This window comes from Ctenopharyngodon idella, chromosome 19 (genome assembly GCF_019924925.1).
Source record: "Ctenopharyngodon idella isolate HZGC_01 chromosome 19, HZGC01, whole genome shotgun sequence".
Lineage (NCBI taxonomy): Eukaryota > Metazoa > Chordata > Actinopteri > Cypriniformes > Xenocyprididae > Ctenopharyngodon > Ctenopharyngodon idella.
Window position 1 is genome coordinate 10271267 of NC_067238.1, and position 13073 is coordinate 10284339.

General features: G+C 38.3%; 1 protein-coding gene across 1 annotated transcript; it reads left to right on the forward strand.

The window, feature by feature from the left end:
• Positions 1-5818: 5818 nt before the first annotated feature.
• Positions 5819-10019, forward strand: trhrb (thyrotropin-releasing hormone receptor b). Its single transcript, XM_051872820.1, has 2 exons — positions 5819-6880; positions 7581-10019. Exons 1-2 carry the CDS (start codon positions 5957-5959, stop codon positions 8004-8006), a joined length of 1350 nt encoding a protein of 449 aa, XP_051728780.1. The 5' UTR covers positions 5819-5956; the 3' UTR covers positions 8007-10019.
• The last annotated feature ends 3054 nt before the right edge of the window (positions 10020-13073 follow it).

Consider the following 13073-nt stretch of genomic DNA (forward strand, 5'->3'; position numbering starts at 1 on the left):
ACAGGCATGTCACGACATGTTACATAAGCTAAAACTGTTTGTATCTTTGAGAGATAATGCAATGTGGGACCAAAACAACAATGCTGAAAGACTAAAAGAATGTATTATGCACAACCTCTGAATTTATACATTATTTGACACATTTGCCACACAGCCTTGCCCTCACATGCCCCTGGTAATAATTCAAAGAAGTGATGTGATTACATTTCGTGAGCCAAATGGGAGCCATCGCTGAAAGCAGTTTCAAACATTAACACTGTCATTCATGTGTCACCTGGACACACTTCCTGTCTGTGCCAGATTAAATTTTATTTTATTTTTTTATTTAAATATCCCTCATAATCTTCAATCAAAAGAACTTTCCCTCCCTCTTGCAGCGATATCTTTTCTCTTCTCTGATGACGTGTTTACTGGCATGAGGGCGGGACAACCTGTCACTCACATGAGATCAAAGCAATAGTAAACCACAAGAGCCATTCTACTAAATAACAAATAGCATTTGTTAACTATCCCCACTCTCTAACATTACATTTTAACATTAAATGTACTGATTAAAAATGTAATCATTAAATGTACTTTGTTCTTTTGCTAATCTGTGCTTTAATTTAAATACTTTTTTTTTTTTCAAAAGAAATCTATATTTTAGATAAAGTACACATTTTAGACGTGTCCCCAGGTTTTCTCTCAGACCTTTTATCCTAACAAACACATTCCCCCCACTAAAAAACTGGGAAAATTCCACAAGACACCTTTTCAACAGGATATTGCATCATCTGGATCTTCTGAAGGCCATTTGAAGACCTAAAGTATGTGATCTCATTTTCTTTTCTGTATATTTGATTATATCATAACCACAACTGGGAAGGTCAATCTTAACGTACTGTCATGTTACCCAAATTATTTCTTAGATGTTGTTTGTTTATTTTAAAAATAAAATTTTTTGGTAAATCACTAGAATTTGCTCAGTGTCCTCATGCTATTAGCATTTACGCCATGTGGCTATATTATATGTATTTGCTAATTCTATCCTGAAAACTCAGTCCTGTTACTTTCAGCCCTGTTACTCATCAAAAAAGCAACAGGACTGATTAACAGTAACAGGAGTGAGTAGTGTCTTCTGGTGTATTGATTTATTAGTGTAAATATTAGGCTACATCCACATAAATCTTGATAAATTTGAAAACACATCTTTTTATCTTTTTTTGTCACACTTATGTTGTGTTAGTTTCATTTTCATGGACTTTTAGTTTGTATTTCCTCAGTTACCTGTTTCCTGTGTTTCCTTTGTTCTAGGGGCACGTTCAAGCTCAAACCAGTGCGCAACGTTTTGCTACGGTTTCTGGGTTGAACAACGTTTCCTGGAAACGGTGTGCAACGGTGTTTGAGATACGTTTTCTCTTGTTTGGTGGGTGTGTCAAAAATGTTAGCTCAATCAGCAACAACATGTATAAAAACCACGAGGTATTAAAGTGACAGCTCGCACAATAGGTATGAATGTAACATAAAAATACAATATATATTTATATATTTTGCTATTGTATTTTGGAGCGACACTTTCATAAACTTTTCTATTCTCCTCTGATTATATAATGTTAAATATTACAATATCATAGCACAACAACAGTGATCAGCAATAATGATAAGCCTAATACTCACAATAAAAATAATGAGGTCATATAGATCATAACACAGTCTTGGAGGTAAGAAGTAGATTATCTTTCATCTGAAATGTTTGTCTTTTCATCCCGAAATGCGAGGCAAATGTTGGATCACAATAATTAGGAACCACAGTTTCCACAAATCCCTTCACTCGACTGGGATGTTCTCTTTTATTCAGGACGGCAAGGGCAGTGACTGTAACACTGAGCGTATTTTGCAGTATTAAACATGTATTTATACTGATTTCATCAGACTCTGAAAATTCTTCAAAAAGAACACAAAAAATGGCCTTCTCAGCTGCCATAGTTGCAACGCTTGCGTCATCAGAACAGGGTGTTCAACGCACCACCATTTCCGTTTTAAAAACGTTTGCAACGTTTTGTCGGGGCTGAACGCAGCCCAGATTTCGGCTATTATCTGTTGCCGTGGTGATTCATTTAACGAGTACAGCTGTCTGCATTTCATTACCTCTTGGTATTTAAGTCCCTCAGTTTTCTTCAGTCGTTGTGCCGTATTGTTCATGTTAAGTTTGATGCACACTGTCTCTTTCTGTTTGGAAGCTACCTGCGTTTTGTTTAATAATTATCTACTTTTTCTTGTGAATCTAAACTTCTTCATCTTCAATGGACAAAAGCATGACTTAGTACTGGACCAAGAAACAAAAATAGATTATGCTGCTGCTTTTAATGCCCTCGCCAGAGAAGGACTTTCTTTCATGGAGTATTCCATTTATTTTTGTCACCTTGTCCAGTGAATGGCCTTCAATAATGGGACCCTGAAATCGCTGTTCTGGATTGGGGTGAACTACTACCAACCAAGAGACCTTCCAGGCATGTTGACAGAGTCTCAACCCGCTGTCCACACCAGAATCTGCGTCATCAGACCCCGAGCCCAGCCAACCATCACACCGCACTATGGAGACAATGCCAGAGCCCACCGCAGACAGGGAGCTTCCACCCGCTGTGACAAAGGAGCCTGTGAGAATTACAGCATTGACCATTGCCCTGGAGCTGAAGCCCAGCAGTGAGTCTGACCAGGTGTGTGAGCTAGCAACATCCTGTGCCATTGGGAGTTTTGGTGGAGCTGGACAATGAGGACTGGCTGATCTATTGGGACACTGAGGTACTACTGCCCACCCTACCCAGCTTCGCCAAGGTATGTAGATCCCCCAGCTCGCCTCCGGCAGCTGATTCCATCACTCCACCTCGGCCCGCCGACCTGTCAGCTCCGCCTTGGCTTCTCCCTCCCTTGGCTCCACCACGCTCCCTCATCTCTCTGGCTTAATCTTGGTCAGCCGTCACTCTGCCTGCGCCATGGACTTACAAGTCATCCCCTGCGCTCCGTCTCTCCACCTCTCCAGCAGGCTCCGCCTTGGTCCTTGGTTGCACCAGCTCTACCTCAGGCCACAGGCACTCTGGCTACACCTTGGAATCTCATTGCTGCGGCTCTAGCTCAGCCTTTTGGACTATCGATGTCGGCCGGTCCCATCTGCCCTCCATTTGCGCTCTGACCTCCAGCCTCCATCGGCTGTTTCTCCATCTGTCGTCTCCCGGATGTCGTTAGCCAAGACTCCATAATGGCTCCTCCCTCCATCAACTCTGCTGTGGGCTTTCATCCTGGCTGTGCTCTGGGTCACCACCACATGGCCTCTCCTCCCATCATCTCATGCATGGCTGCTACCTCCATCACCACCCTGGTCTCTCCTGCCTGCATGTCTACCTTCATCCAGCCCTTCGCCTGCTCCTTATCCACCTCCTAAGCCCCCACCCTACCTCCCTCACTTCATCTTTTACGGTGCGAGGTCGCACTTGTTATATTATGTCACAATTATTTTGTGTTAGTTTAATTTTCATGGACTTTTAGTTTATTTCCTCAGTTACCTGTTTCCTGTGTTTTCTTTGTTATAGATTCCTGCCATTAATCTGTTGTCATGGTGATTCATTTAATGAGTACATCTGTCTTGATTTAGTTCAATATCTCTTTGTATTTAAGTCCCTCAGTTTTCTTCAGTCATTGTCCAGTATTGTTTGTGTTAAGTTTTATGCACGCTATCTCGTTCTGTTTGGAAGCTACCTGAGTTTTGTTTAATAAACATACTTTTTCTTCTGAATCTAGCCTTCATCTTCATTGGACAAAAGCGTGACGGTTTTAAGCCCAGGACACACCAAGCCGACGAGTGCCAAGCCACACCAGTCTGCAGTGCCGGTCTCTCTTTCTGAATTACAAATATATGAAAAAAAAAAAGACAGTGGTCTCCTTACATGCAGGTGTAGAACGTGCGTGCTGGCTGAGAGTCGGCTGTAGTTATCTCAATATGTTCACTTGCAGTTTTTTTCCCCGACGCAGGCAACGTGAGGCGACAACACAGTCGGCTTTTATCAGTTTATCAGATAGTTCTTTGGCGTTGGTTTGGTGTGTCCCTACCCTTAGCCTTTCATCCACACAGAGACAATGTTTTTGTCCAGCCAAAACTGAGCATTTTAAAGACTCTCTCCCATGTGGATAAATTTGAAATTACTTTATCGCGTTGTGGTGTGGACTTTGAAAATGGAGGTGCTCAAAAACTATGAGTCATGTGACGCATTTAACTGTCACAGAGTCAGCCACACCCTCAGCACCAGATTCCTACACATTCTCCTAATCACCTGACTACTGATCAGCACCACCTGCACTCAATCATCATCACAATCTCCATATGAACCCACGCACCTCAGTCAACATTGTGTGGTCTCGTCGTTCTATACGGAACACTTACCCGACTACCTACCTGTGGATACTTACCTGCTACGATCCCATCTGTCTACAGCATCAGAGCATCTCAAGGCCATCCCATTCACCAAACTTCTCTTCACAACGTCTGCAACAGATAAGAACCGTCACTTCACTGCCAGTATTACCATACTGATCTACCACACAGTTACTCACCTTGTGTTCAGTAAACTGTTTTGATATTACCTGTGTTTGCATTCTTCTGTTCCGTGACAGTACCTATGGATATTTATGGTTGTTCCTGCATTGTTGTGCCTGCTACTCACTTTCATAGTATTGATAAAGCTGTTATTTTATATTACATTCCTGCAAATATGACAGAAAATGTACACACAATTGCTGTCCTGCGGCAATTACGTATTAGACCATACATGGAATGGCGTTTGCGTGCCATTCCATGTATGGTCTAATACAGGTGAACGAAGTTCAACACTTTTATTTCTAAATCTAATCTAAAGTAATTTTTGCTTATTGGTATAATTGAATTAGATCATTGAAGGTCAGCAGTAAAGACATTGGTTAATAAAGTGAGATAAAATACATAAAGTATATTTCTGTAATTTAATATAGTTAATTATTACAGGTTTGCATAAAATTCTGAGATTGCATTTCACTGTTTTTATTCATTTTGAGGAATACAGAATGATTTCGCGCAAGTGAGATGAGTAAATGCATGTTCACATTTAGTCTAGAACTATAATAACCATCATGTTTACACAACGCACAACACCTCTGCACTTTATTTCTCTCAACATGGGGAGAGGAGAGCTCTCAGTCAATAAATGTGAAAAAGTAACCTGCAAAAAGTAACTTAGATATTTTGTTGTAAATTGAAAAATGCGTTACTTTACTATTTACTTGAACAAGTAATCTGATTACATAACTCAAGTTACTTGTAATGTGTTACTTCTCATTGATATTATCTGCCATTTTGATTTGCCATTTTCATTTAAATGAAGAAAAAAGTATACACTGTTAATAAAACAAAATCACATAATTGTACTAGACGTGTGAAATGAATGTGGGGAAAAATAAATAGGCTACTCTGAACCCCAAGTGGATTTACGTAAACTGAGAAAATCCAAAAGTGTTAGGTTGTGACCCGCTCTCTCCTATGGTATCATAAATCAAGTCACAAATGAACATGAATGAGAGGCATATTGATTCATTGGTTGGTTTAATTTAATTATTTCATATTCTTAAATCATCAAATGTTGTGTCGCATTTCAATGACACAGAATAAGACCATAAAATCCTAAAAATTAACCAAGGAGTCTTAAGATAATTTATAAGACTCGAAAAATTATGCTAGGTTTCATATGACTGAATTGTATGTGTGCGTAAAACGCCCCTTTTTCTGATCACGCAGCCAAAGGCGAGACTTGTAAATTCAGCACCAGGCACAGGAGATCCATCATCTGATCTACTGCAACAGTAGAGAGCACATCTGTTTTTAGTCTATTCCACTACATTTAGAGGAGAATAAAAAAAAAATGTGACTTACGTTATGATTAAACATTTTAAATAAATGTTGTTGTTTTTCCCGGATGAACAAAAACTAATCAAAAACGGAACAGACAAATCAAGCAAGCAAAGTTCTAAGAGGGATGAACCGCATTTATGCCAACTCAACGGAATTAAAATTCATTTTAATCTGATCTGGGAGATTTTTTTGAGAATGGAGAACTTCACAGTATTCAACGAGACTCTGGAAACTTGGACTGACCGCAGTGTCGAATACAAAGTGATCAGCGTCCTCATAGTTTTCCTCATATGCGCTTTCGGGATAGTTGGAAACGTGATGGTCATCCTGGTGGTCCTCACAACCAAACATATGCGGACTCCGACTAATGGCTATCTGGTTAGTTTGGCTGTCGCAGACCTGATGGTGTTGATCGCAGCCGGTCTGCCAAGTATAGCGGACAGTTTGTTCGGTTCATGGATTTTTGGGCACGCGGGGTGCCTGTGCATCACATACTTCCAATATCTAGGAATCAACGCATCCTCGTGCTCCATAACAGCCTTCACTATAGAGCGATACATCGCTATATGTCACCCAATCAAAGCGCAGTTTTTATGCACGCTCTCGCGCGCGAAGAAGATCATTTTTGGAGTTTGGGTTTTCACGTCTCTTTACTGCGTAATGTGGTTTTACCTGTCCGATATCCAACAGGTTCTCTACAAGGATGTGACTATAATAACGTGCGCTTACAAAGTGTCCAGAAACCTTTACCTACCCATATATTTTGTCGATTTTGGCATCTTTTTTGTTCTGCCACTCACTCTTGCCACTGTCCTATACGGCCTCATCGCGAGAATCTTGTTTCTTAATCCTCTTCCGTCGGACCACAAGGAAGACAAAAACGGGCATGAAAACTTCTCCAAAGCCAAAAAGAACAAAATGAAGAATTCCAGCCGCTGTTCCAGTACAACCGCAGCATCCAGAAGACAGGTGAGAGGATTTCCTTAAGTTTAAAAACTTGAACATTTGGACACAACGAAATATGCTATAAATGTATCATATAGTGTGTCATACAAATCATAGAGCAAAACAAAAGTTGTTTCAGGTGCAGTACTAACACACATTTGAATTGTTCTTCACACTGTAAAAAAGAATCGTTGGTTTAACTTAAAAAAGTAAGTTACCTAGTTGCCTTAAAATTTTGAGTTCATTGAAATAAAAAAATTGAGTCAATCAACAGAAACTCAAAATATTATGTTATCTGAACCACATTAATTATTTAAGTTGATTTGACAAAAGAAATGTTGTGATAACAAATCATATAATTTTTTTTTTTTTTTTTTTTACAGTGCATTTATTGAATTAATGAATTTAAATAAACAATTATTAGATAAATTAGCATTTTATTTGTTATGCAAGCCATAGTATTTTTATGTCTGTTTTCTGGTTGGATGAAATGATAGACTACAGAACATCCACCCATACAGATAAATAGACTGCTATCTATCTATCTATCTATCTATCTATCTATCTGACCTATCTACCTGTCTGTCTGTCTGTCTGTCTCTCTATCTATATAGACAGACAGACAGGTAGATAGATAGACAGATAGATGTCTTAACAAACATTATGTATTACACTGAATTGCAATACATTTCATAACATGGTTATTGTGATTTCTTCATTAAAGGTTACAAAAATGCTGGCAGTGGTGGTTGTTCTGTTTGCTGTGCTTTGGATGCCGTACCGCACTCTGGTGGTGGTTAACTCTTTCCTGCAAGATGCCTACCTGGACACCTGGTTTCTGCTGTTCTGCCGCACATGTGTCTACCTCAACAGTGCCATTAACCCTCTTATCTACAACGCTATGTCTCAAAAGTTCCGCGCTGCCTTCAGAAGGCTTTGCCGCTGTGGGCGCACCGCTCTGGTGAATAAGGCAGCCTATAGTGTGGCACTAACCTACAGTGTTGCCAAGGAAACGTCAACGGTGGAAAGCACAGGGCATTTTTCAACTGAGATAGACGATTTGACACCGACAGATGAGTTGTTCCCTGATAAGAAGCTTCTGTATCCGGGGAACTGCGACTTTAGCAAGGAGACTTTCAGTCAGGCCTGATAAACTCACAATAGCTACACACACCATAAATCTCTTGAGTACTAGCGATCTATAACACTACACATTGAACTGCAGGGACAGCACTCAAACAGTTTCTCTTTATCGTTATTTTTAAAAAAGTCATGCTCAACACAGTCAAATTTATCTTCCCGTCTCATATACTTGCCAAACAGCTCCCTGGAAACTGTTCAGCTGAAATTAAACCACGTTACATAAGTTGCATGGTTGCATTATTTGCTAAAGTCATTATTCTTAATTAAACTTGCAGTGTATTGCATATGTGATGCAGAATTGAATACATATTATTGATCTGCAAACATCTTTGGGGTTGTCATTGTTATTAATGAGTGGCCTTCTCTTCCCCTGCAGACCCCTGGGAAAAAAAATGCTGAAACTGCTTTTTTCTGCAGTTGCAGTTGTTTCAAGAATGTTCAATGAGAGTTAACTTAGTTTAGGTCCCACTGTATATATATATGTATAATACACAATTTTTTCGATCTAAACTTAAAATGGAAGTATAGCTAATTTTTTGTTTAATTTGATTGGCCATCTGACATAATGTCGCACTGAAATATATTTAGACTAAAGTTGTATGTGCGCCTTTGATACAAGTTTATTGTAAATAAGCAAAATTCGGATGAACAAATGAAGGAATGCATGAATAAAAAGATAAAGGAGACATTGTTACATCTATTTATTTATGTAAAATATTTTTAGTTAGGCATTCTTAAAGCTGAATTGTAACATGTGCCATTAGCGCAACCAAATGGAAATGCAAAAATAATCATTGTTTTCACACGTTTCCCAAACACTCCCCTTGATTGCCACTGGTCGCTTAAAACACATAGTCCCGCCCAAAAACTCACACTATTGGTTGAGCCAATGTCCGACAGCTCAAACTTATAGAGAAATGGTAAAAAGCTACGGATCCCCAGACATGACATGCAGGAAAAAAATAGTAGGCTAAATCGTGCGCATGATTTAATTTTTTTCTTGCATGTCATGTGCGGGGCTCCGTAAAAAGCACCACTCTGTGTAGACTTTTAGGTGAAATGAACCTATGAATACCTTGCTTATATTTAGGGACTTTACTCTTCATATTAAACTAAGATGGAACAAAGTAAGACATCAAATATAATATCTTTAAATATAATAAAAGACTCTTTTGACTATAACTGATTTAGATTACTAAATAAATGAATGTATGAAAATTATATCTGACAAATGAATATTTCACCTTTTTTAATTCACTCTCTTGTATCATAAATGGGTAGACAGCATATGATTGTATTTGTGAGCTGATAACCTAAATCTCATCACATGGGTTTGTATATGGTTTCTCAACAAATGTGGCAAAAGAAGTTGCATATTTTCTTTATCACAATTGACTGTGTATTCAATTACTTTAAATTAATATGTTGTGTTTTAGGTTTTTAATATAATATCTTGGTGGTGTTCATGTGGAAAATAGTCACTTTATGTCTGTTTCAATGGCTAGTCAGGTTTGTAGTCCAGTGTTAATGAATAGGCTATTCTAGTGATATTTTAGTGAATGGGCTTGTTCAGTTTAAACAGATGTTTGCAGAAAAATAGTAAAATAGCATCTAGTTTCAGATGCAGAGGATTTATTTTTTCAAAGTCTTATAAAAGGCAGATTTATGATATGTTACAGTTACACAAATGGGTTTGAATCTTGTCTCTACACACTTGGTTTCAGAGGAGTGTTCTGAAGTGTTCAAGCATACGTAATTTTAAAAAAGTATAAAGTGTTAAGTATGTTTAATTGTGCTGTAATTGTTCTCTTAGTTTGGTAAATGATATACTTCGGTATCTTGATATACTTGAGTGTGTACTATTGCTGAATCATTCAAACATGTTAGTATCCATATTATAACTATAGCCTATGTGTATTTGCTATTTTGCATTTGTGTTATTATTCAGGGTTTAACAAAACACAAAATTATATCTAAAATGTCTATTTTAAAGCCTCTTTCTGAATAAAATAAACTTGCAGGCTCACCAAAGACTCATTATTTAGTTTAAATCATTAATGGATTGTTTTATGATAGTGGTGATTTCTGAAAATCTTTTCTACTGATTTACATGAACGGTACTGAATCATGCTCTGCGTATTGTTGTACCGATGTCTAATTGGTTTAAACTGTAATTATTCTCTGCATATAACACTTTTTTTTTCTGCCACAGAAGTTAAAATTCAAAAACCGCTGCAGCCTAGCGAACATTCATGCAAAATTCTCAGCTAAAATCAATCAATCATTGTGGGAAACGAATGGAAGGACAAAACTATTTTTTAAAGAGTGACCACTATGTTAGCATACTGGTGTATCGGATGTAGGCCAGTAAGAGTTGTGCGTGTAAACCTCACTCCCCCTCTCTCAAGAGGCGCTCTAGCAACTGACGCTAGAGACTGTGATCTTTAGCCTCCTTGTTAGAGTACCCGACTCCCATGCCAGCAGACCCGGGTTTGAGTCCCGCTTAGAGCAGGCGGTTCGAACAGGAGGGGTTACATTGGTGCTGTGACCTGGATGGGAGTGAGGTTTAGGGGGGTGAGTGTAACGGACGTAGACCGGTAAGAGTTGTGCATGTAAACCTCACTCCCTTGATCTCAAGAGGTGCTCTAGCGACTGCGGTCTTTAGCCTCCTTGTTAGAGTGCCCGACTCCCATGCCGGCGGACCTGGGTTTGAGTCCCGCCAGTGGGTGTTTCGAACTGGAGGGACTACAGTGGTGCCGTGACCTGGATGGGAGTGAGGTTTAGGGGGGTGAGTGTAATGGACGTAGGCCGGTAAGAGTTGTGCATGTAAACCTCACTCCCCCTCTCTCAAGAGGCACTCTAGCAACTGACACTAGAGACTGCGGTCTTTAGCCTCCTTGTTAGAGCGCTTGACTCCTATGCAGACGGGCCCCGGTTCGAGTCCTGCTTAGAGCGGGCAGTTCGAACTGGAGGGGCTACACTAGCAAGCTCAGCTGAAGAACACATATAAAATATTAAATATAATACATTCTGTGCAATGTCACCTTGAACCTAGGAAAAACACAGCAAGTGCATTATCAAATTACATTTTAGTCAACACCCTAGAGATATTCATGTGCTCAAAGGCTCCAGACGGATTGAAAGAAGGGCACTGTCAGCAATATAGGCCTGGGTATGGTTTTCTTTCTTTGTTTTGGTCAAGTCAAACTGAAAAAAAAAAAAAAGTGACAGTTTACCCAAAATTGAAAAGTCTTTCATAATTTACTCATGGTCTTAAACCTGAAGCTATTGTTTGGACCCCATTGTTCTTCAAAATATCTTATTTTGTGTTTTGAAGAGAAAGAAAGCCATTCAGGTTTGGAATGACATGAGGGTAAGCAAATGATGACAACACTAACTAACCCTTTAAATATATGAAATTGAAAAAAAAAGATAAGTAATGATCTTAAATATTGAATTCTGAGTCAAACCTACACTTAATTTTTTTTTTTGTAAAATATTCCAGAATAACAGATTTTGTCATTGTACTGTAGCTCTTCTAAACATTGCTTTTTTCAATAGATCAAGGCTATTTTATCTCATGTAAGGATACACTTTCTGTTTGTCCCTCTAATTACCTCTGCTTTTACCTTTTCTTCTTCCTCTTTGAATAATATCATCCACATATTATGTTGCCTGTTACGTAATTCAAGATGATTTTAAAATTTGGTTCTGCTTGTAAAGAAAATAATGGCCCTATCATCAATTAAACGTCAAATTATCTCACAGACTGAGTATCGTGAAGTTGAAGTAAATTCATTGTCAGATTATATAACTCCACTGAATAAAATCTGACCAAAATTACCATCATTACACAGCATTATGGTGATTATGTAACCATGACTACAACACAGCCACCAAATATCATGCATATTGATCATTTGATGTCTAGACTTTACCTAACAGAAACCCAGTGGTAATTAAAATTGAAATATCTATTGCAAACACTGACATGCATTTAATCCAGCAAAACAACATCAAAAGATCTTCAAAGAATAAATTCTACATCAATTTCTCTGAAGTTCAGCCACTCAAAAGCAATGTACCCAAATAAATCCAAAATATCGGAGAAATTGAAAAGGCCTGAAATTAAACTGTCATGCTGTCTTCATCTCCTAAAACGGAGAAATGAAAAAGTCCAAAAATATAAAAGTTACTTATAAGTTACTCAAAAATATAATATCAATGATCCAAAATACAGCAAAACAGTAATATAAACACTGCCTGGACCAAAAAAAAGAAAAAAAAAAAAAAAGCTGTTTGGATTTAAATAGGCAAATGATTAAGAGTCTGTGATTGGATCATTATTGGAGTGTTTATTATGTTTCTAGCATGTTATATGTTTGGCAACAGTTATTCTAACCCTAACTGATGGAGTGTGTAGCTTTTCGTTTTTTTTTTTTTTTTTTAAACCATGTAGGAAGACAAATCATGGCCGTATTCCAGGAAGACAATCTCAAGATTAATCAGGCTATAAAGCTGTGAAAGAAAGGTTGGGAGGGAGCATGAAGAATAATTTCCACACATAAATTAGCACCTCTGAGTCCAGACCTTAAATTCATTGAAAGTCTTTGGGATGTGCTGGAGTAGACATTACAGAGTGCTTGACTTTTGCATTGTCAATACAAGATCTTGACCAAAAACTGATGCATCTCTTGATGGAAATAACATCACAACATTTATTTTAAAAAAATTTCATTGAAGTAAAATAATTGAAATTGAGGGGGAAATCTCTTTGTTAAATAAATGTTTTTCCTCCAAAACACATTGGCCACAATTAATGGCACCCTTTTATTCAGTACTTTTTGCATCCTCCTTTTGCCAAGATAACAGCTTTGACTCTTCTCCTGTAATGCGTGATGAGTTTGGACAACACCTGACAAGAAATCCTCTATATAGAATCTCTCCAGATCCTTCAAATTCCCAGGTCCATGTTGATACACTGTTCTCTTCAGTTTTCTATAGGGTTCAGGTCAGAGGACTGGAATGGCCATGGCAGAACCTTCAGTGCTCAGTGACCCATTGTGTTGATTTT